This window comes from Lepidochelys kempii, chromosome 16 (assembly GCF_965140285.1).
Source record: "Lepidochelys kempii isolate rLepKem1 chromosome 16, rLepKem1.hap1, whole genome shotgun sequence".
Classification (NCBI taxonomy): domain Eukaryota; kingdom Metazoa; phylum Chordata; order Testudines; family Cheloniidae; genus Lepidochelys; species Lepidochelys kempii.
Window position 1 is genome coordinate 26,014,117 of NC_136395.1, and position 24,490 is coordinate 26,038,606.

General features: G+C 40.9%; 1 protein-coding gene across 6 annotated transcripts in view; it reads right to left on the minus strand.

Moving 5' to 3' along the window:
• The window catches only part of DENND1A (DENN domain containing 1A), a 377,679-nt gene extending 354,756 nt beyond the window's left edge, over positions 1-22,923 (minus strand). For 5 of the 6 annotated variants that reach the window (XM_073313958.2, XM_073313955.2, XM_073313954.2 and 2 more), the window contains exons 1-2: positions 22,763-22,923; positions 2,266-2,336 (exon numbers count right to left, since the gene is read on the minus strand). In XM_073313958.2, the coding sequence (XP_073170059.1) occupies positions 2,266-2,336; positions 22,763-22,779 (88 nt within the window). In that variant the 5' untranslated portion in view covers positions 22,780-22,923. Of the gene's footprint in view, positions 1-2,265; positions 2,337-22,762 lie in introns of those variants that run through there. The other variant, XM_073313956.2, reaches the window with a different exon arrangement.
• Positions 22,924-24,490: the final 1,567 nt, after the last annotated feature.

Here is a 24,490-nt window from a genome sequence, read left to right on the forward strand (position 1 = left end):
GTACCCACAGGGGTACACGTACCCCTCGTTGAGAACCACTGAGCTAGGACATACCAATTGTAATTAAAAGCATTTTTTTAAAATTTTACACATGGCAAGAAACATCTCACCATGTAAACTTTTGGATTAGTACCCTCAGCAAAATGGAGGCTGCTTTCACCACCCCACAAGCAGACACACTTTCAGTATAACATATCAGTGGCTTTAAAACTTTGCAGCATTTTTTCAAATCCATACCAGCAAAAACATATGAAGTTACAGAAGAATTATGTAAAACACAGAACATCAAAGAAATTTGTCCCGAAATCATCAGATGATTTCAGCCCCATTAGGAGGGAAAATATATTTGATTACACACCCCTGATAAAACTGTTCTTTTTACACTTTATACACACTTAGATTGTAAACACTTGGAAGTCCACAACAGCTGTTTCTAGCTGTTGAGTGTGCCTTTTCCAGTCACTCTTTATTGCAATAAAACATGTATATACATTTCTGTGTCATTTATCATAAAATCACTAAAAAAAAAAACCCCATCATGGATTAAACATGTACTAGAATGGATAAACATGTCAAGAACCTGTCTGAAAAAGGGTAAAAAAATATTTTAAATGATGGAATATGCATTTAGAAATTTCTGATTCAATATGAATCACTTTAAAACTATTTTAAAAGCTATCTGGTAGCAGATTAGCGCCACATAATCCCCTCCCCAATTTTTTTTTTATACCATCACTTAAAAAAAGAACAATTTCTGAAGATTTGGCTGGTGCTAACATATCACTATACAAAACAAAAACAAAAACCAAAATTCAGCTCCCACAGAATCACTTTGTTTATAGAACAAAGTGCATACTAAATCCTCCAATTAAAAACCAGTAAAGTACTTGCAGCACTTTTTAACCCCCTTCCCACAGCAGGAAATTAATCCCTCCAGGGGGATGCAAACAAACTTCAAAGAGAAGATTATACCCAGACACTAGTACTGTACAATATAACGTTTATGGTTAAATTTGTTCATATTTTCTGACACTGGAAAAACAGATCAGATGTACAGGAACAAGGAGCAGTTATAAAATTAAACCCTTGCATTTATGTCAAATGGCAGAGATAGTGGATTATACAACAGTAGGACACACCAACACTGTACTCTACTTATAACTCTTTTGGACAGGACAAATAAATGGCAGAAAAAAGACAGTTATTTGCTCTTCATTGATTGTAATTCATAATTTGGTATTTGTTGATTGGTGGTAACTGGAGATGAGTGGCTTCCTATTGGTACACTCCTAAAAATCCCAGCCACCTTCAGGCTCATTATAATCCACCAGCCTACATGTTTGCTCATGTCTGCTCACTCCAGGAACTACCTCAAGGAGATATTACTCCAGGAAGTGTTGACCAATCTCTCCTTTTCATATCACTTATCAGATGGCCTACCAGAGAATGACTTCATAAACAGAGTGCTATGAACTAGTTCCAAGATTAAGAATTTCAACTTGGCTTTCCCTGCCTGCTGTCAATCTTTCTTAAGTTAAAGAAAAAATAGTTAAATCATCTAAGTATATCTACGTCTGTGTTTTGATGATTATGGAATTTTTCTGAAATACTCATATGGATCATTTTTGCCTGAAGAATACTGCATGGAAAAAATTGCCTGGACTATTTGGACATGAAGTAATTTTTGATAATGAAAAGTCGCAATCAAACCGTTTTATAACTATTTTCTAGGTCTTATTACTTCTTTGAAAGGAAAATGTTGGAGGAAGGAGGAGAGTAGACTTGGCCAGTATATTAACAAGAGGAAAGAGAAAGCTGCCTTGTAGGAAATGCTATCCAAAAGGTCTGTAAAACCTTCAGTTTCTGCTTAAGTATTACTTGTAACAGCATCAGATAAAAAATGTTCATAGTTTGATGTTTACATTGATGGTGCCATTTTAATCTTCACAACATCCCTGTGAAGTAAACATTATCCCCAGTTTATGAGGCAAATTGAGGTAGAGAAGTTAAATGACTTGCCCAAGACCATGAATTGAGTAAAAGTCTGAATTAGAACTCAGGATTTCCTAACTCCTAATCCTGTTCTTAAAATTTTAGAGGATTCAATCCGTAAAATCAAAGACTAAAACTGTATACCGTAGTAACGTGCTCCCTTAAGTTTTTAGAAAACATTTTAGTGTTTGCATCACTATTGTAGATTATATTATATGATCTCTGAAAAGTTTGACATAAAAAGTAAAGTAGAATTCAAATGCAAAACAGTACCTGCTCCAATGCTGCTTGTCCCTGGACAGGTTACTTCAACATACACTTCAAATGTTGTTTCCGGGTTTTGTCTGAAACAGAATGACACATTACACACATTAACAACACTTTCAGAATATGGAGTTGAACAACAGGCTTGGGAAAAAACGCTTCTCAAGTGCACACAGACATTAACAATGGTGACTTCACAAATGTAAAATTTGCCATGCCAGATCTGATCAATGGTCCATCTCCCAGTACCCAGGGTTCCCACAGGTACATGTATTTTATTGTTTCACAAAGCATTTATAAAAGCAAAAAACAGATCATATTGTGCTTGATTTACTCTGCTGTTTTATATAATCAAATGAATAATGTATCTTAAGACGTCAATAATATCACATCTTTCCGCCTTACACACAAAGGTGGTATCGATTTCAACCATTATTTTAAAGTGGTGTTTTCAAAAGGTGCCTAAGGAAGTTAAGCAACTAACTCCCATTGAAAATCAATAGGAATTAGGCACGTAATTCCAGCAGGCAATCTAAACCCCAGTCTTAATACATAACTAGTCCACAACTCTAGCTATTAAAGAGATCCCATGTCTGCCAATCTGAAGGGATTATACTTTAGTAGAAAAGGAGAAAAAGATAAAACTGTATGCATTTTAAGAAAGCATAGCAGAGAACTCTGCTTATTTACTTGGATTGTAGCACTCCAGTTCCGGATCATAAGTAGTCAACATGATTATCAAGTGGAGATGTACAAAAGCAATTAACTGCAAATGCTGCTTATTCATCCCTTTTCCAGGACAAAACAAAAAGTCACCTGCTTCCACCATTTTCATTTCCAGAAAAGAAAACCAAACACCTTTTTCACGTAACTAAATTAAAAGCAGAGCGTTACACTACGGGAATGGGGAGAAGTTACCTAAATTCACATTCTGACACTATGGCCTTTGGTTTCAACCTCATGGTACCTATTCAGTCAGCAGAAAAAGCAGAATTCGAGATGGGGGAACTAAGGTCATTTTGTGCAGACATCTCTGAAAACATCTAAAGGAAAGAGTCACACTCAGTACAGAAAGTTAATTACAGAAGTTTTTAAAGAGATAACAGGAGCAGTAATGCAAATTCCTGTTTAATGACCTCTGTTGCCAATGGACTTGCCTTGCCTTCCTACACCTATCAATGGAGTTACTGTTTAATTATCATAACTATTTTCTAATTTGCTAATTCTATTTTCAATTTAGCTAAGTGTATCTTTTAATATTTCAAAAAGAGTTATAAGTAGCACATAACTGGAGAGAACAATTATGCTTTTTTTAAATTGAAAAAGCAAATCAAAACAAGGGGAAAATGAGGGGAAAAGAGAGAAGAAAATATGTATAAAAAACCCACCCAAAGTTCTTTCTCCAACTGGAAAAAACAGCGTAGGGTGGACATAACAGTCTCTCTGTCCAATTAGCAACTATAGCTGCAGTCTGACTAGTAAACAGTGAATTGGTAATGTCAAATTAGAACCTTGGCATATAGTCGGAGAGAGTCTTCATTTAATAATAGTATTTAAAATAGTCTACATAACCCACCACCTCTATTACATTGGTTCCAACCTGCACTAGGTCCAGAGGAGTAGGGAGGAACTCTATCATCTGAAGACTGGTTTGTTCTCCATTTCAATTCCATAGATTTAATTGGAGTTTAAATGCTGATGTGCTACAGACTGGGCAGAGAATCTTCCCATTTTGTTTGCTGTCTTAATACATTGCTAAGAAAATTTACTAACAGGCAAAGTTTTAACCCTAAAGGACTGAAAAGTGTGAAAAATTGAGAAAGCTGCCAAAAACATATGAAGTAAAGGCCTGGGATTAATGGTGCGGCTATCGAACAACAGCCAAATCCCATTATGCATCTAAACATTAGTTCTAGGAAATAGACACCTGCAATTTCCCAGAGTCTTAACTTCTCACTGATGACAATATTTTGGGCATAAGCTTTCATGGGTAAAAAAAAAACAAAAACTCTTCTTCAGATATTGTTTTTGTGGATACAGACTAACACGGCTACCCCCTGATACCTGAGGACTTACAACTAAAACACTTACTAATGTATCAGTTTGGACCAGACGCTACATGACTGCCAGAGTCTTCAGAGCTACTGGGAACCTTGGAAATGTTTCATAAACTTCCTAGGCCCATGTCCATTATGTATGCTTTCTTTATTATTATTCTTTCATACGGCTGGTATAGAACAGCAAGTACAATGTCACCTGAAATTGATCGAGCCAAATGGCTACCTCAGAAGTAGTAGAATTTATTGCAGTAATGCCTCCTTCATATTTATAAATTAGGCAGTAGGTAGTTTTCAGAGTAACAGCCGTGTTAGTCTGTCTTTGCAAAAAGAAAAGGAGTACTTGTGGCACCTTAGAGACTAACCAATTTATTTGAGCATGAGCTTTCATGAGCTACAGCGAAGTGAGCTGTAGCTCACGAAAGCTCATGCTCAAATAAATTGGTTAGTCTCTAAGGTGCCACAAGTACTCCTTTTCTTTTTGCAGTAGGTAGTGATATGTTCGATGGTCTGTCATAGGAACCCACACTCGCACACCAGGGAGCTAAGTTCCCTCTAAGCTGCGCGGCCGGGAAGCCACTCAGCAGGCTATCAAGTGTCTTGCACTTCAGGTGTCCCCTCCCCGACTGCAGTGCTGCTCCTGCCCTCTGCCTTGGAACCCCTGGCCAGCTGCTTCCAGAAGCCTCCTGCTTGCTGTGCAGGGTGGGGAGAAGGCACTGATGTCAGGGTGTCGCCCTCCCCCAGCTCCTGTACCCATCACCACAGAGCGGGTGTGGAAGACACTACAGGGCATAGGATGGAGGTAGCTTGCTAGCAGCTGTTGCTGTCTCTGAACAAGCAGGCTTCAGATTGCTGGAGTGCGGATCTACTTTAAAGGGCAGCATACTTAAAGGGGCAGCGCTTGTCTGTCTCTGTCTCTCTCTCACACACATACACAGTCTTTCATACTCACCTCCCAACCAGGGTGGATTTGATTTAAATCACCAGTCAGGAAGACTCTATTTACTCATGGATTTCTACATAAAAGTGCATTCTTGCTGGTTGTTATAACCTTAATACATATTCTTCACAACTCAGAGGTAGATGCAGGTTTCATTTTTCAAAGGTACATACTATACATTTTTCAAGTGACTTATTTTGAAAACTTTTCAGATTAATTTTACAGCTATATCAGAAAATGAATGATTGTTTGGTTATTTCATTTACCAAAGGTAATTGAAGCAGATTTTTATGAAGTCATTGGGTGGCGAACGATCTCCAATTCAACAGGTTAATCATTAATATTTGAAGGATTTTCTTGCCATGCTATATTAAGAGGAGAACATCACCAGACAGACATTTAAATTGTTTTATTTCACTAAAACAACAATGTTATGTATTCTGGATTTTTTTCTTCAACAGCAAACATATAATATTTCAACAAAACAAGCGTATGAATTTTTGAATTTAGTTAAACATTTGAGTTGTTTAAAATCAGGTTTGTTTTTGTTAAAATTGTTTTTAATTAAAATAGTTAAATGAAATATTTTAAAAAAATTAAATCAACTATGTCAGCCAGGTCAACATGAGAAACTTAAAATATTGTCTTCTGCAGCTAACTCAGTCGTCTTCACCTTCATTTTCCTGTTTGTTCATAATATGGAAAAGAAAAACAAGCTTTTTCAGGTCCCAAACGATTTCTCAATTTGGAATGAATTAGTCCAAAGGAAGAAAATATTCTACTGCTGTTAAAAGTGAGATTATCACTTCAACAAACTCTGAATCCAAGTGCTTAAGTGACCTCCACCAGTTCACTGGTTTGACTTTCTTTAAAACATCAACATACATATATTTCTTGAATGGTTCTTATTCCCAAACTGGGTCTCTTTTACAGCCTACTACCATTATAGTTTTCCCTTCTAGTGAGAGAATGGTATGGTAGATCTCAAATCAATGAAGGCTACACTCAGAAAGACCTCAAGACTTCTGGAATACGCTGCTCAAACAGTTTCACTTTTGTTTCTACTGCCTGTCCCTCCATTCTCACATTTATCTCCAGACGTCTTCTGCTTGTCAGATCTATTCCACCCCCAACAATCTTCTATTCATTGAACTTTTTGAAACTTTGCACTTTTAGAGAGAAGTGTAAGGGATTGACTCCGTGTACACAAATTTGCAGAGGGACAATAGGGTTGAAGTCTGTTATTTCTCACCACTATATAGTATTTATTTATTTTAAAACATTTTTGCTGTTAACAAGCATGTTATCTCTGGAGATACAAATCTACAGTTTGAGAACTGCAAAACTAAGCATCTCTGATGGTATCTTCTAGACTGAGCACTGAGTCCCATTGGGTAGATAGAACGATTAACCTCAATAATCTATACAGAAGCCCCTGGAGCCCCATAATATTGGGTCCCTAATCCATGCACTATTGGAACTCATTTACAAAACTTTTCTTAAACATTACATGAATATATTGTCTCATACTACAGAATTATAATTTATAATCCCTATTCTGTGATGAGATATCTTTGGGCTATAATGTATCTTAATTAAAACTATTTTTAGATAGGTTTTTTCCTCAAAAAGCATTTTATTTAAAAAAATCCAATTTAAATAAAGAAATCTGATTTTTATTATTATTTTTTTTAATCATTTATTTTTATCCACCCTGCTCTCAACATATATTTGTATTATTATCGTTGTTACTTGATACTTCTTTCAAAGTGTGTTGTTTTAATTTTTTGACTGGTCTATGCATTTCATAATTTTTATTTCTCTCTTACGCTTAAATTTAATTCTTTGAGTAGTGAGTTCTAAAATGCCTAACCTGTCCTCACTGGAGTAATTATCCCTATGGTAACATTTTAAAAATATATATTATATCCAGGTTTATTGTTCTTACTGGTGGCGCACATTACCTCAATATGGTGCACATAACAAAATTCACACATGGATGGAAGAAGTTAGAGGGAACACTGCCGGGGAGTCCTTGATTTTCTATTTGTGCATTAGTTGGGCCCTACCAAATTCATGGTCCATTCTGGTCAATTTCAGGGCCATGACATTTTAAAAATCATTTCATGATTTCAGCTATTTAAATCTGAAATTTCATGGTAGTGTAATTGTGAGGGTTCTGACCCAAAAAGGAGTTGTGAGGGGGTTGCAAGGTTATGGGGGGGGGGAAGAGGTTGCAGTACTGCTACACTTACTTCTGCACTCCTGCTGGCGATGGCCCTGCCTTCAGAGCTGGGCAGCTGGAGAGCAGCGACTACTGGCCGGGAGCCCAGCTCTGAAGGCAGAACCACTGCCAGCAGCAGTGCAGAAATAAGGATGGCATGGTGTGGTATTGCCATCCTTACTTCTGCACTGCTGACTGCAGAGCTGAGCCCTTAGTCAGCAGCTGACACTCTCTGGCTGCCCAGCTCTGAAAGTAGCAGCGCAGAAGTAAAGGATGGCACGGTATAGTATTGCTACTCTTCTGCGCTGCTGCTGGCGGGGCACTGCCTTCAGAACTGTGCACCTGGCCAACAACTGCTGCTCTCCAGCCACCCAGCTCTGAAGACAATGCAGAATTAAGGGTGTCAATACGCAACCCCCCTAGAATAACCCCTCCCCCCGCAACTCCCTTTTGGGGAAGGACCCTCAATTTGAGAAACACTGGTCTCCCCCATGAAATCTGTATAGTTCAGGGTAAAAGCACACAAAAGACCAAATTTCATGGGGGAAACCAGATTTCAGTATCTGTGATGCGTTTTTCATGGCCATGAATTTGATAGGGCCCTATGCATTAGATATTCGCATCTACCATGGTTGGTTTGAATTCAGTTCAGAGTTGACCAAGTCAAACCTAGGAATGTTCTGTGGGGGATCTGGCACAAGGTGCTTATTTTTTAAGTCTTGTTTAGCTCAATCTGCTTTCCAAGCCTCCTTCTGATCGTAGCCCAATTGCATGAAGCTTAACGAAGCCTTCCCAGAAAGGCTTGCGGGACTTAGGATGTTGCTTGATTTAGTTGGAGGCACGTCACTTATGTAAATATTTTAAAGGGTTGGTGCAAGTACAGAGCCTTGTGGTAGCCCGTTGTTTATGATACGGGGTGAGCTGGTCTTATTATTAGTAGGGGAAGCAAAAGTGGATGGGAACCTGGGAGGCAGTGACTATGAGATGGTCGAGTTCAGGATCCTGACACAGGGAAGAAAGGAAAGCAGCAGAATACGGACCCTGGACTTCAGAAAAGCAGACTTTGACTCCCTCAGGGAACTGATGGGAAGGATCCCCTGGGAGAATAACATGAGGGGGAAAGGAGTCCAGGAGAGCTGGCTGTATTTTAAAGAATCCTTATTGAGGTTACAGGGACAAACCATCCTGATGTGTAGAAAGAATAGTAAATATGGCAGGCGACCAGCTTGGCTTAACAGTGAAATCCTTGCTGATCTTAAACACAAAAAGGAAGCTTACAAGAAGTGGAAGATTGGACAAATGACCAGGGAAGAGTATAAAAATATTGCTCGGGCATGCAGGAGTGAAATCAGGAAGGCCAAATCACACCTGGAGTTGTAGCTAGCAAGAGATCTTAAGAGTAACAAGAAGGGTTTCTTCAGGTATGTTAGCAACAAGAAGAAAGTCACGGAAAGTGTGGGCCCCTTACTGAATGAGAGAGGCAACCTCATGACAGAGGATGTGGAAAGAGCTAATGTACTCAATGGTTTTTTTGCCTCTGTCTTCACGAACAAGGTCAACTCCCAGACTACTGCACTGGGCAGCACAGCATGGGGAGGAGGTGACCAGCCCTCTGTGGAGAAAGAAGTGGTTCGGGACTATTTAGAAAAGCTGGACGAGCACAAGTCCATGGGGCCAGATGCGCTGCATCCGAGAGTGCTAAAGGAGTTGGCGGATGTGATTGCAGAGCCATTGGCCATTATTTTTGAAAACTCATGGCGATCGGGGGAAGTCCCGGACGACTGGAAAAAGGCTAATGTAGTGCCCATCTTTAAAAAAGGGAAGAAGGAGGATCCTGGGAACTACAGGCCAGTCAGCCTCACCTCAGTCCCTGGAAAAATCATGGAGCAGGTCCTCAAGGAATCAATTCTGAAGCACTCAGAGGAGAGGAAAGTGATCAGGAACAGTCAGCATGGATTCACCAAGGGAAAGTCATGCCTGACTAATCTAATTGCCTTCTGTGACGAGATAACTGGCTCTGTGGATGAGGGGCAAGCAGTGGACGTGTTGTTCCTTGACTTTAGCAAAGCTTTTGACACGGTCTCCCACAGTATTCTTGTCAGCAAGTTAAAGAAGTATGGGCTGGATGAATGGACTATAAGGTGGATAGAAAGTTGGCTAGATTGTCAGGCTCAACGGGTAGTGATTAATGGTTCTATGTCTAGTTGGCAGCCGATATCAAGTGGAGTGCCCCAAGGGTCGGTCCTGGGGCCGGTTTTGTTCAATATCTTCATTAATGATCTGGAGGATGGTGTAGATTGCACCCTCAGCAAGTTTGCAGATGACACTAAACTGGGAGGAGAGGTAGATACGCTGGAGGGTAGGGATAGGATATAGAAGGCCCTAGACAAATTAGAAGATTGGGCCAAAAGAAATCTGATGAGGTTCAACAAGGACAAATGCAGAGTCCTGCACTTAGGATGGAAGAATCCCATGCACCGCTACAGACTAGGGACCGAATGGCTCGGCAGCAGTTCTGCAGAAAGGGACCTAGGGGTTATAGTGGACGAGAAGCTGGATATGAGTCAACAGTATGCCCTTGTTGCCAAGAAGGCCGATGGCATTTTGGGATGTATAAGTAGGGGCATTGCCAGCAGATCAAGGGACGTGATCGTTTCCCTCTATTCGACATTGGTGAGGCCTCATCTGGAGTACTGTGTCCAGTTTTGGGCCCCACACGACAAGAAGGATGTGGAAAAATTGGAAAGAGTCCAGTGGAGGGCAACAAAAATTATTAGGGGACTGGAACACATGACTTATGAGGAGAGGCTGAGGGAACTGGGAGTGTTTAGTCTGCAGAAGAGAAGAATGAGGGGGGATTTAATAGCTGCTTTCAACTACCTGAAAGGGGGTTCCAAAGAGGATGGCTCTAGACTGTTCTCAGTGGTAGCAGATGACAGAACAAGGAGTAATGGTCTCAAGTTGCAGTGGGGGAGGTTTAGGTTGGATATTAGGAAAAACTTTTTTACTAGGAGGGTGGTGAAACACTGGAATGCGTTACCTAGGGAGGTGATAGAATCTCCTTCCTTAGAAGTTTTTAAGGTCAGGCTTGACAAAGCCCTGGCTGGGACGATTTAGTTGGGGATTGGTCCTGCTTTGAGCAGGGGGTTGGACTAGATGACCTCCTGAGAATTCTATGATTCTATTACCAAGGTACACCTGTAGGCGTCTATTATCACGGTCCACAGCAGGTAAAGTGTTTGGTAGCAAGGTATAATTTTAGCAAGTTTCAGCATCAGGCCCTTAATCCATACAGTATCATACGCAGATGACAGGTCAACAAATACTGTGCCAGTCTTTAGGGGTTTTTTTTGATAGCCAGCTTCAATGTGAGTTGTAAGTGCCAGAACTTGGTCACAACAACTACGTTTTGGCCGTAAGTCTGCCTGTTCAACAAGAATAATTGGCTCAATAAAAGGGTGTATTCTTTTGAGGATGATACGTTCAAGAAGTTTATAGGTCATACATAGTAAAGAAATTGGCCTATAGCTTCTTGCTTCATCAGGCGGCTTTCCAGGCTTTTGAATGGCAATTACCATTGCCTCATGCCATATTTCTGGGATCCATACGGACCTTAAGGTAGCTCAGTACAATGTTGCTAGCCAGTGGAGTCCTTTGAGGCCAAGATGCTTTATTAATGAAGAGGAACTCTACTGGTCTGGAATTCTTTGTGGAAGCGTGGGAAGGGGAGTTATCACAGCCCTTAAAAGAACCCCAATGACAGCACATTATGGAATGTTAAAAATTCTTCTATGGATCTCAAGCTATGCCTGATATACTGCAAAAGTTTCTATTTTAAATGTACTGGAAGACAGAGAGGTTGTGCAAGATGGGGGCCCTGTCCTCTGATGTTTGTTGGCACTGTAACAAAGAAAGAGGAACTCTGATGCATATGCTATGGGACTGTCCAGCAGCCAAGCAGCTGTGGAGAGAGGTGGGCATGAGTGAAAATGGTGCTGAGCTTCAGCAACCAAACATCAGATGAAAATTATATCCTAGGTTATGTACCTACTACGCTGAGTTTAATCCACCACAAAGACTTAAGTTTCTTGACAGCGACATGATTTTACAAAAATGGAGGAGTAGGGCTTATATCCAGAATAAAACAGTGGTATTCAGACCTGTCTAAGTTACCAGCAAAAGAAAAAAATAGCTTACCAAAAGAGAGAACAATTTTATTAAATCAAGGAAATTGGTCTCCATCTCTTGATACATTTGGATAAAGTCTGCTTCACTCAAATACTGCCAGACTTCCATTCCACCTGACTTCTCTCTTTCCCCTCCCTTGTCATACTCCACAACCCTCTCCTATATTTTTGCCTATTTGTATTTGTCTTTTGATTATCATTATAGTTACCTCCACTCTAGCATGTTATATCTGTGTAATATTGTCTGATTTTGTATTGTCTGGTCTTGCAGCTTTGACAAGTTGTAAAGTTGCATGATTTTATTCAATATCCTGTGAGATGTGCAGTATTCGGTAACATATACAAGCTGTAAAATGTTTACCTTTCTTGTATTTGTTTCTTTTATAAAAATTAGTTACAAAAAAAATCACAAAAAAACAAACCAGGATCAAAAATGGACTGCAGTTGTGCTATATTTACAGTTCTGTCGGGCACTATATTTACGATCTTATCGTGCCATTTGGCACTGACAGCATTGTTCAGAATTCAGTTTTCTTAAATGCAACATGCCATTAGTCCCAGATTGATTTCCATTTTAGCAGCCACCTTCTGTTTTTATCTATATTAATAAGTTATGAGAAATTTAAAGCTGACAAGGGAGTATAAATATTTGCAAAAAAAATTGCATGACTATTGCAACTAGGGGTCTCTGTTAGAGTATGCTCCAAATTAAAAGATTGTTAGCTACAGAATAGGCTGAGGATGTAGGATGAACAACAATATGAGATTCCATTATCCATTTCACATGGTAATATTTCATTCCCCTTTGACATATACTGCTGCGGTATTATCTTACCTTGCTTATTCCTACCTTTAGTTTTAGCACGTTTCCTTAATTAAAGTTTATACTGTAACTGTAAAAAATATTTGACATTTTATAACATAATACCAACAGAGTTTTTGCTATTTTAAGGGCTACGTTTAAGTCTTTTGGTGAAAACATTGCTTTACACAGCTGGCAAATAAGTACTATACATTGATACTTTCAGACAAAGCAGCATTAAATTTTACTTTTTAACATTCCATGACAAGCGTCCATTTATTTCTGTGAACAGTGAAATTAAAGTAGTTTTGCCAAGTTGGAAAGTTAGTATCAAAGAGTACATTCTAACCCTCAACAAGCTAACACCTCAGCAGGAGAATGAAATCATTGTTGGGACTTGCTGAACATTTTATAACTTTTTGTGGAATTAAGGGAACAAGTGCTTCCAAGACTTCACATAGTTCACATAGGAACTTAGCAAATATAACGTAAACATGCTATATGCACATTTGGCAGACACTACTGTGCATCACTTATTGTTTAAAACTACACTCATCTGATGCCAGGTGCTCATTGAATCCAGACTCTACCCATGCTTTTAGTAATCAGAAAGTTTGCCAGATCAAGAATACAGCAGACCTTCACTAGTTTGTATTAAGTATTGGGAGAACCAAGACTGATTACAAAACTTTATGAATTAGCAAGTAAGAACACAAATATGATTAGAAACATCAAGGACACAGCAACACAAAACTCACTTGGTTCGCTGACTCTGACTATTGTTCAGTTTGAAGAAGGAATTGCAGTAAATTTTAGAAAAGTAGAGTCTTGTAATACCCATATTAACATACTCTGATGTTTTCTAAGGATGGGTGTTAAGATTTGCTTAAAAGAAATTTCATGCAGGAAAAGAGCTATTCTTGAGACAACTCACTCCAAGAGAAAATTAAGTTTATCTTTAAAATAATGTATTTATGCACCTTTTAAAGGTAAAATTCTGAGGTATGCCAATTGCAAATGAAGATTTATGCAAAAAGAAACCAGATGAGATTCTTCCCACTGAAGTCAGAAATTTAGAAAGTATACAAATTCTTCTGGACTCTGGGAGTTATTTAATATCATTATTTGAATTCTATTAGTTTGCTTACTGATATAACATTTTTTCTACTGATAAAAAAAAAACATTAGGACAGGTAGCCCAAGAGGACATAGATGCCTTCCCTCCCGCCTGGCCATGTGGCCTTGGGGAAAAACTACAGAGAGGAGCCAGTCAGAGAAACTCCTGTCAGAAAGAGTAGAAGCAGCCAAAGCAGGGACTGCAGCAATGGGGGGAAAAGGTAAAATGGGGCCCAGCCAGGGCCACCCCTTCCTCTCACAGACCCCTGGACCCACAAATGTGCAGGGAAGAGACCACCTTTACTCTGGGGGCACTAAGACCCAGGTGGTGCCTCACCTCCCCCACCCCCGCAATGAGGCCTTGGGATAAAGGTGCAGAAAGAAGACAAGCAGAGACTCCAACTGGTAGAAGCAGAAGCAAGGACCCTCTGGACATTCAGGATATGTCTACATTGCATAAGGAGATCCACAGCAGCAAGTCTCCAGCCCTGCATCAACTGACTCGGGCTCACACTATGAGGCTAAAAATTCCAAATTGGGCTGAAGCCCATACTCAGAGACCCAGAGGTCTCAAAGCCGGGACTCCAGCCAGAGCCAAAATGTCTACACAGCTATCTTTAGCCCTGCGGCACAAGCCCACAAACTCAAGTCAGTTGACCCAGGCTCTGAGATTCACTGCCACTGGTTTTTGGGATTTTTTTTTTTTTTGGTTGGTTGGTTTTTTTCAGTGTAGATGTACCCATATAGAACTTTCTACAGTGTTTATTGGACTGTCTCTACCCTGTGCTGATTGGTTGTTTGGTCCAATTCTCTCCCTCCCTCTCCTTCAGTCTCTTGAGTCCATCTTCACTCCACACATGCCTCTTATCCCCCTTCTCCTGTGCCCCATCCTTCTTCCCTTTTCTTTCCATTTAACTTATCTCCTCCTTAAGTACAAACACACATAAACAAACCCAAAACAAAAAATGTGGAACTAACATGATGTTTGCTGCCATCACATTGTTCACTCTGTTTGTGTTATACCGCTTCTCCAAACCTGCGACTGTCTTGTCCATTTAGATAATAAATTCTTCAGGGCAAGGACCATCTGCTACTTTGTGTTTGTACAGTGCCAAGCACAATGGGGGGCCCATTCTGGGTTGGCCTTAGACACTACTGTACATGATAAATAACACTGGGAAATAGTCTATTTAATCTAAAAATGGAATTTTCAAAGAAGCCTAATACAGTTAGGCATCCAACTCCAATTGAAATTCAACAGGATTTGGATGCCTAATTCCCTTAGGCTCATTGGAAAGTTCACCCACAGACTTTAAAGTCAAGTGAAATATAGAAATTTAACTTTTTATCGATATATGCATTTCCTTTATACTGCCTGGTGTTTTCTCTCAAGAACAGTGGTTTTCAACCTTTTTTCATTTGCGAATGGAGGTGCGGATCCTTTTGGAAATCTTAGATATATGTAGTCTGTGGACCCCCAGGGATCCGCAGACCACAGGTTGAAAACCACTGGTCTAGAATGATATTAGGACTCATTTGTATAGTGCTCTTCATGTTAATGGTCTCAGAGCAAATGACATATATAGGAATCTTTTCACACATAATTGAAATGCAGTCAACTCTGGAATAGAATGCAACATGGATTTTACAGCACAAAGCAATGCTATGCAACAGTTTAGGATGGACATGACAATGAAATGTGAATAACTTTCCTCTTTTCAAAGGAGTAACAACTACAGTAATGAGAGTAAAACATTCCTTATTAGTAAAATCTGCTGAGACTTGGTAGCATTCAGACTGCTTTGCACTAAACCCCTTTCAGAGTAACTACATTCATTCCAGCACACTGTGACCTGCACCACTGTATGAAATGCTCTGCATGAAGCCTAACCAGTATTTTATCAGTACTACCACCTCCTTTTATTTATTTATAGTGTATTTCCAGATCAAGGAAACCAGACATCCAGTGTGCCTTCTTTCCTGCAGCTACACATGGGCTGAAAGCTTACAGGATTTTTGGCAACTTTCAAATCCCTTTCATGTCAGTTTGCTGCAGCTACTGATCATTTTGCAGATATTTCCTCTTTGTAATTTTTCACTCAATGCCTCATTACTGTATATTTATCTAAAATATAACTGAAGTGCATGCCCAGGTAAAAAGTTATTTTCATGCTGCATAGTCTACCCTATTTACTGGTCTATTAGTTAGAGCAGGGAACTGAGAGGTTAGGACTCCCGGGTTCTGCTCCTGGCCATATCACTTACTGGTGATGACCTTGAACAAATCACCTTGCCTCTAAATGCCTCACTTTGCCCATGTATGAAATAGGCATAGTATCAGCTTACATGGATTCTTTCGGTAAGGAGATAATTGTAAATATAATTGGAAGGTGCTTTAAAATTCTTGATGAAAGACTCTTTAGAAGTAAAAAAAATTGATTTGTTTTGTGTTCAGTGGAGTTTGACATTAACTTATTTTTGCTTTGCTGTTGGACACCTGCAGGACTCTAGAATCCGTGTTTGCCAATTACTGCTATCCAGCCAAAAGGGAAAAATTCCAACATTGCTTGCAACCCAGCAAGCAAACTATTTTATTTTTAAATATCTCAACAACAGAATTGTAAATTTAAAAGTAATGTAAAGCATAGAACAGCCTTGAAAAATTGTACTCATCCATTTCCCTGGTGGCATTAAATCCTTCTTGCCTCTGCCAACAGACAAATGATTATAATTTTTTGCATTTTCATTATGATCAGAGCTTGGGAAACCCACATGCCCGTCGCAAGTATGATTCTTTCCCAAAAGCTTCTGCAAAACCTAAGCCTTCAACTTTTTTTAAATTACGTATCTAGCCCTTTCAGTTATGAAGGCACTCTTCCAAACATGAGCTGAGTACAAGCTGATATCAAGCTGCCATCCAAAGTCAGCAGATAAGCAAACCACAACAGAGTGAAAAATGAGCATTTTTCATCATTGTTATTTGGAACCGTGAAGGCAAAAGTAATAATGACAAAAACCTAGCAATTTCTGCTGATGCTAAGGAAAGCTAGGAGTTGTAGGAGAGGCACTGGAGTTACAACTGTCTCAAACAACAGATGCTGGTGGAAGGGTAAGGAAGAATCTTATCCTCATCACAGCAACTTACAGGCAACTAGTTAAGGGTAAAGTAGTAGAGACCCTCCATCCACTCTCACAGAACACAAGAGACTGAGTGGGGGAGAGAGAAAGCTCCTTCTTCCTTACAGCAGCAAGAGGAGGGTTGGGGTAGGGATGGGGGCTTCGAATTTATCACACAGCTCCTACTCAAAGGCTGATACAGAAACAAAGTCCAGGGATAAGACCCTCATGGGAATCCTTGTATCCTGAGCATGGTGAGGTTGATTTCTCCCCTGGATATTGCCCCTGGACAGTGGACATCCCCACCACACAGCATGCATATCAAAAGGTTTGGCCAACTGTTTCCTTTATAGGTTTTGCCCCGCTTACATCATCTACTCCTCCTTTTGGACCAACCTCTCTTCCTCTCTATATAAATAGGAGTTTGAAAATGACCCAATTTATAAATGTCTTGATTACATCTTCCTCTTTCACACACACAGTCACCACAACCACTATCAAATTGCAGTGTAATTTCCTGCTAAATCTCTGGACCTTCATTTGAATTACATTACACTAACCGCATTGAGTCCTCAGAAAATTTCTCCTGAACTAAGAAAGATTAATAAGTATTTGTCAATGCTTCAGCAGCTATTATCACTTACTGCAGCACCATCAGATGCATCTCATCTGAGCCATCCTCCCCACTCCCACTTCCATACATCCTTTCAATACAATAGATTGTTACATCTACACCTACTGCTTCACCTCCCATGTCACATTTGGTTTAGGAATTGAATAACTTTCTTATTTTGTAAAAGCAGATACAAAATAACTGAAAGCTCAAGAACTTGTCTCTCTCACCAACAAAAATTGGTCCAATAAAAGATATTACCTCACCCACCTTGACTTTCTGATAAAGCATATGTTCAAATTTAATCTCCTGTCTCTTTGGCCAGATATTAAAGGCCTTGTAACATTCCCTTGGCCTTTATTACCCAGTCTTAACTGCAACAACCAAAACAACTAAGAAAAAATCTTTAGGCTAACTAACACTTATGGATATTAAATCCCTTGTTCTGGAAAATTTAGATCAACTTTAATTCATTTATTTTATCATGCATTACACTGAACAATTGTAATTCAAGGATATGATAAAAATTCTTAGTCCAGAACTCTAACATTCCACAACTATTATAAATTCTTATAGGCAACATGTCCTTATGGCAACTTCAGTGCACCCAAGCTCATACTGGGAAGGAACATTTTAACTTTGAAAAGGAGAGAAGATTATTAGGATCTGATACTGATTCCCTCTGGAGCCTGCCACAAGTCATTTAACATCTACACTTCAATTGCCCCTTCTGTAAAAAAAAGAATAGTACTTAGCTACCTAAACAAAGGGGTCATGAAAATAAATTAATACTGATGACAAGAGCTGTGTAAGTGCCAAATACTTTTAATAATTGGCTTCTTAGCTCCACATGGTCAGAGGTGCGCACACAAATTATTGACTGTTTACTAGTAGTGTACCACTGCATTTTCATTTATTTTTAATTAGCATTCCTATCTATGACACTCACTCAGGTACCAGATTTTGACTCCAGTATCCACTAAAATCCATTATAAGCAATTTCACTAACTTCTAAAATTCTTCATAACCAAAAATAGTTCTAAAGCAAAGCATTAAGAATCTTTGACTGTTAAATGTTCTGAGTTATTTAAGGCCAGTTTTCACAAAAAGTCTAATACCATTTAATTCCATTTATCACACCCTCTCCCATGCTTTTACTTCTGAAGGCATTAGTTGTTGGCACTTTCACAGATAAGTTTATTTCCATTATTGTATCCTATTGTACATAAGTTACTTTTCTAGAGGACATATTTGGACAATAGTTGATTCCAATTAATTTTCTCCAAATGTTCATTAAGTCACCCTCTTACAGTTCAATCATTTATGCTGAAAAATAACAATTACATAGAATCATAGAATATCAGGATTGGAAGGGACCTCAGGAGGTCATCTAGTCCAACCCCCTGCTCGAAGCAGGACCAATTCCCAGTTAAATCATCCCAGCCAGGGCTTTGTCAAGCCTGACCTTAAAAACCTCTAAGGAAGGAGATTCTACCACCTCCCTAGGTAACGCATTCCAGTGTTTCACCACCCTCTTAGTGAAAAAGTTTTTCCTAATATCCAATCTAAACCTCCCCCACTGCAACTTGAGACCATTACTCCTCGTTCTGTCATCTGCTACCATTGAGAACAGTCTAGAGCCATCCTCTTTGGAACCCCCTTTCAGGTAGTTGAAAGCAGCTATCAAATCCCCCCTCATTCTTCTCTTCTGCAGGCTAAACAATCCCAGCTCCCTCAGCCTCTCCTCATAACTCATGTGTTCCAGTCCCCTAATCATTTTTGTTGCCGTTCGCTGGACTCTCTCCAATTTATCCACATCCTTCTTGAAGTGTGGGGCCCAAAACTGGACACAGTACTCCAGATGAGGCCTCACCAATGTCGAATAGAGGGGAACGATCACGTCCCCCGATCTGCTCGCTATGCCCCTACTTATACATCCCAAAATGCCATTGGCCTTCTTGGCAACAAGGGCACACTGCTGACTCATATCCAGCTTCTCGTCCACTGTCACCCCTAGGTCCTTTTCTGCAGAACTGCTGCCTAGCCATTCGGTCCCTAGTCTGTAGCTGTGCATCAGGACATCATGTTTCAAATATCATGATACAGTACTGTATTTTATCACAATTTTTTATTTGAATTAACGGATGTAAACCTCCAATTTGTATATTCATAACAGTCCATGCATTGGTTCCCACCAACATGTAAAAAGAAAGTTGCTTACAAAAAAGCAACCTGCCATGGTGATTCTGCAATTTAGGATCAGGGTCAAGGTCAAAGCACTTAAAACCCCTGAACTGATTCTCTTTAAAAAGGTTCTCTTACCTGCATACTTATTTTGAGGGATATCAACAGGATATGGAACTAGTTAGACTTCAGTTTCTCTTTTAGTCTTTCATCTCACTCAACACTGCCTTTTGCTATTGTAGAACACTTTGCATCTACCCACCTACAGTGTCCCATATTACTTCCTATTGCTTCTAGCCTCTCTACCAACTTTATGTCCTGGAATTTTCAGGTCAGACAAAAAACAACTCTAGTGCAAGTTTATTTCATTTAGTAAAGTAATTGTTTCCTAAATATCTTGTTCCTGCATGGTTTGGGAACCAATTCTGTTTCTTGCTGAATAACATTCCTGCTAGCTTACAGTCCATTGAACATTTATTGGTCTCCTTCACATTCCTCCTTACTCTATCCACTGGTTACACAAAAATTACACACTATTCTGTGCAAACTGTCTGCTCCTGTGCTATTCAGGTACAACACATCGTTACTCCAGCTATATTTAATATGCTCCTCTTTCACCCAAATCCTACGCTTTCTATTGAACTTTCTATAGAAAGCCAATTATTTACCACTATAAGTCTGAACATACAAGTTTTAATGACTAACTGGTAGTAAACTCAAAAGAACTACTTTACATCCTTTTTCACTTCACAATCAAGAACTATCCAAACCGCAGCCTAAAAATCCTCACCATTTTCCTAAAGCAATACTGCACATGTGGGCAGGAAATCCAAAACTGCCATCTGACACAATCAATTAATTTTCTTTTTTGTTTAGTTAATTTCAGATCCTAGAAAAGAAATGAATACATCACTGGCTGTTTCCTTGCAGGTAAAGTATCTTCAATTACATCCTCCTGATATAAAATGCTTTCAAAAGAGATGCTCACAACTCAAACCAAATAGAGATCCTGAACAGAGAAATTTTTGCATTTCAGAAAATTAAAGACACCCATAGAAAATTGTCTGCAAACATTCCCACTAATTTAACAAACAACTAATCCGTTTTCCTTTGTGAGGAAAGATCTACTGGGAAGAAGATGGGGAATGGGCAGGTAGAGAGAAGAAAAAGAAACTGAGGTAGGAGTTGGAGCTACTTTAGATTTTCAAAAAAAAAGAAGGTTTCAGAGTAACAGCCGTGCTGAACACTTTTGAAGGATGGTAGCAATTTGTAAGGTACTTCAATTAACTTATTTTTTCTGCAGAGAACTGGTAATAAATCTGTGGGAATGTAAACAGAAAAGAGGACTTGCAAAACTGTGCAAAAACAACAATCCCTGCTGTCTGATTAACAAGGTTAGTTTCTCTAGCAATGCAAAAGGTGAACGCTACTTCAGTGAGTATGTTTAACAAAAAAATCTTTGGGTGACTTATACAGCCTGCTGTGTAGCAACCAGACTTACCAAGTCTCATGCATTTGGATGGAGATTCCTTCATTCTGCATTCATTTTAAGACCATTTTTAAAGTTTCTCCTTATTTTATTTGGGCACCCTTGACAATTTTTGTAAAATACAGTAAAGAGACCTCTCAATTACCCCCAACATCAAATCAATTCATCCAGCAACAATATTAGCTAAATACAGTATTAACCTCCCCAGAAAATTTCCCCAGAGTACTATACTATACCATCAATACCCAGCCATACCCCTCACCTACATCTCCTTATGGGTGAGGGAGAAGTGGGCCTTGCAGGACACCTTGAATACTGACAAACTTGAGTTGTTGCTTTCCCACTTGGTCTGGGAGTCCCAAAGGCCATGGGGTCATAACAGAATGTGCTGTTATCCACCCTTCTCTCGTATCAGTGGGGTCGCAGTTCAGACACCTGTGTCTACTGCAAATCCAACAATATTTCCTTCAGACAAGTAGGTGCTAACCCATTATAAATCAAAAACAAAATCTTAAAATCAACCCAGAAATCAATGGGCAGTCAGAGAGGCTTGCAGAGCACAGGTTCAATATGCATGCAGAAGGAAACCTCACTTAAGCAAGTCACCAAACTCTGTACCAGCTGAAGTTTCTGAATATATTTAACATGCAGTCCTATGTAGAACATATTGCAGTACCTAATCTTGACGTAACAGAAACATGGATGAAAATTGCAATATGTATCCACAAGAATGGGTACAACCTCCTAGCTGCCCATAGATCAAAAATAGCTGACCAGTCTGTAGCTGCTACCTGATGTTTGCACATGCTAAACAAGATGAATGGCAAATTAGAACCCTATGCAACTGAACAGGAAAGTGCCCTGAGAGAGGAACAGCAATCGCCCAGAGTGCTCTGCAGAGTAAAAACAGAGCCACCTGATCAGCCCCATTCACCAATATTACTGTACACAAATATATCAGCACCCTCTGGATGAAAACAGGTTTCTCATGCACAGATCTGGTTCTCAGACATTTATGATCTTAACTTTTCTAAAAATCTCAGTGCAGTCACTTACTTGGTTGTTTTAATCTGACAACCCTGAATATGAAAGCACGGCTTACCCAGCTAGCACCTCTGGCAGGGCCCCCATCTTAATGGGATCTGCTGTATGCAGAGGAGAGATAGCAGCAGTTTCAACCCATTACTCCCCACAACCTCGATCCCCCCTTCCCTTAAAGTCCCCTCCCTCACTTTATCCATACTCACTCCTCTCATTTTTCTAGGCCTGCTGGCTGAGGGCTCAATCCTTCCTTCAAGCCTTGACTAGAGACACCCACCCTAAGCAAGGAGGATAGAGGCCTCTTGTCACCAGCTACCCTCTTCATCCCAGCACGTGAACAGCGAGGGGTTGCCCCCCTGAGGGCATCCCCGACTCATACAGCCCTGTCCCCCAGGCCTGCAAACGGACAGATTTCTCCCCCACCCCACCCCCCTCAGTGCCTGGCCCTACACACCCACCATTCTGAGCCCGGCAGGGAAGGGGCCATCCTTCAGGCAGGGCACAAAGGGTATGTGGTGATGGAGGAAGCTCCCCTCCCTTAGGCCCTGCGAGCTGGGCAAGGAGGCTTCCCCCTTTGCCCTCCTCTCCCCTAACCTGGGGCCTGCAGGCTAGCACTGGGGCTCCCCCGCCGCCCTCTCTTTGGGCCTGCAGGCTAGGCTGAGGGGCTCCCCCATTCTCCTCTGCCCTGCCTTGAGAGACCCAGCAGCTGGGCTGAGGGGCTCCCCCGAGCACTCACTTGATCCTGGATCCCATGGTCTCTGGGGGGCCGCATGGGCCCGGGGCGGGGGGGCTCGGTGGGCTGTGCTCTCTCCTCCGCCTGCCCCTCAGACTCACTCCATCCCAGCCAGCGCCAGGGTCGCCCAGGCAGAGTCACAGAGCGGCGCAAAGGCTGCTGGGAGCTGTAGTACGGCCTCGGCCCGGCCCGCCGGGGCAGCGGGCGGACTTGGCGGCCTGGCTCGCCGCCGCGCCCGTGTTGTCATAGCAACGCGGAGCAAGAGCGCGCGCAGCGTTCAAGCGCATTCAACGTTTCCTGAGGGGAAAGAGGAAGCTGCCCCCTCCCCCCAACTTAAACACGGGGCGTCCCCTTCAGAGAGCCCTGCCAGAGACTCATAAAGAGGGACCGGGATACCTCCCCGCAAGACACCACATAACCCGACCTACCTCCCCATACTCCATAGACGGGGCCAGGACCACCACCACCTTTCGGCTCCTGGCAGCGACCCTCCCCTAGACCAGTTTCTCAGCCTGATACCAGGGCCTGGCTTGCAGCCTTCCTAAACTGTTGCCAGGAAAATCTCAGGGACCAGCGCAGGTTCACAGACCAGTCTTTGAGAAACACTGCCCTAGAGCATCCCAGAAACAGAAGCCGGGCTCCTCTTCTAGCACACCTTGTAAGGGTGGCTGGGATGCCCCCACCAGGACATCCTGAAATTGAGACTGCCCCTCATCCGGACCCAAGAATACCCTGTAAATGGGATCTGGACATTCCCTCAAATTCCCCACAGAAAGGGGCCAGGCCCACAAATGCCCTGTAAATATGGTTCAGAGTCCCTCCATAACACAACGTAAATAGGGGCTGAGACCTTCCCCCCCCCCGGCATCTTAAAGACCCTGTAAATGAGGGCCAGCACCAGTCCCCACTAAAATGCCCAGTGAATAGTGGTTTGGCCCTCCCCAGTAGAGTGTACTTCCCATATATAGGGATTGAACCTTCTTCTCCAAACAGAGAATCATCATCTCATAAATAAGGATTGACGAATTCCCCCAGCCTCCGATAGGTACAAAATACCCCCCGTGTACAGGGACTGGAAAAACCCATCTCAAGAGGCAACACTGGTTTTGGAAACGGTAGAATTTCCAAGGAGAAAGAAATTGTGAGCAGGGATTTCTGTTGAACCAAAATGCAACAAATTGCAGAGGAAGTCACAGAAATCAAAGCTGTCCAAGAGGCAATATATAAGCAGGCCACAAGGAATAACAAGACCTGAGGAAGAAAATAAAACAGGATCTGGAGGTTTTTTTAGAAGGAAGTGAAGGCAGAGATGAGATCCATTCAGTTGAAAATAAAAATTCTGCTGGATCTAAAATTACAAAGGGTCTGGACAGATTTTGAAACCCATCTACAGCATGCCCAGTCAAGACTGGCAAGCAGGATAAAAGAGGTGATGGGCAACTTGATTACTGTGGACTAAATACATTTCCAACATATGGAAATACCCAGAAAGCTCTGGCCAACTCCGAACTCGTTAGAATAAGAGATGAGCTGCAGCAAGGAATTAAAGAGCTGAAAAATTAGAGAAGAAACTCCAAGGGTTGCAGACCATTGTGGAAAACAGCTGCTGGGGGATGAGGAATCACACCAGCCAGAGCACTTGAACAAGATAGGACATTTATAAACTTTTCAACCCCATTTGTACACCAAGGTAGCCCAGCTAGGAGGGATCAGACAGTCCCAGTTCAAGTA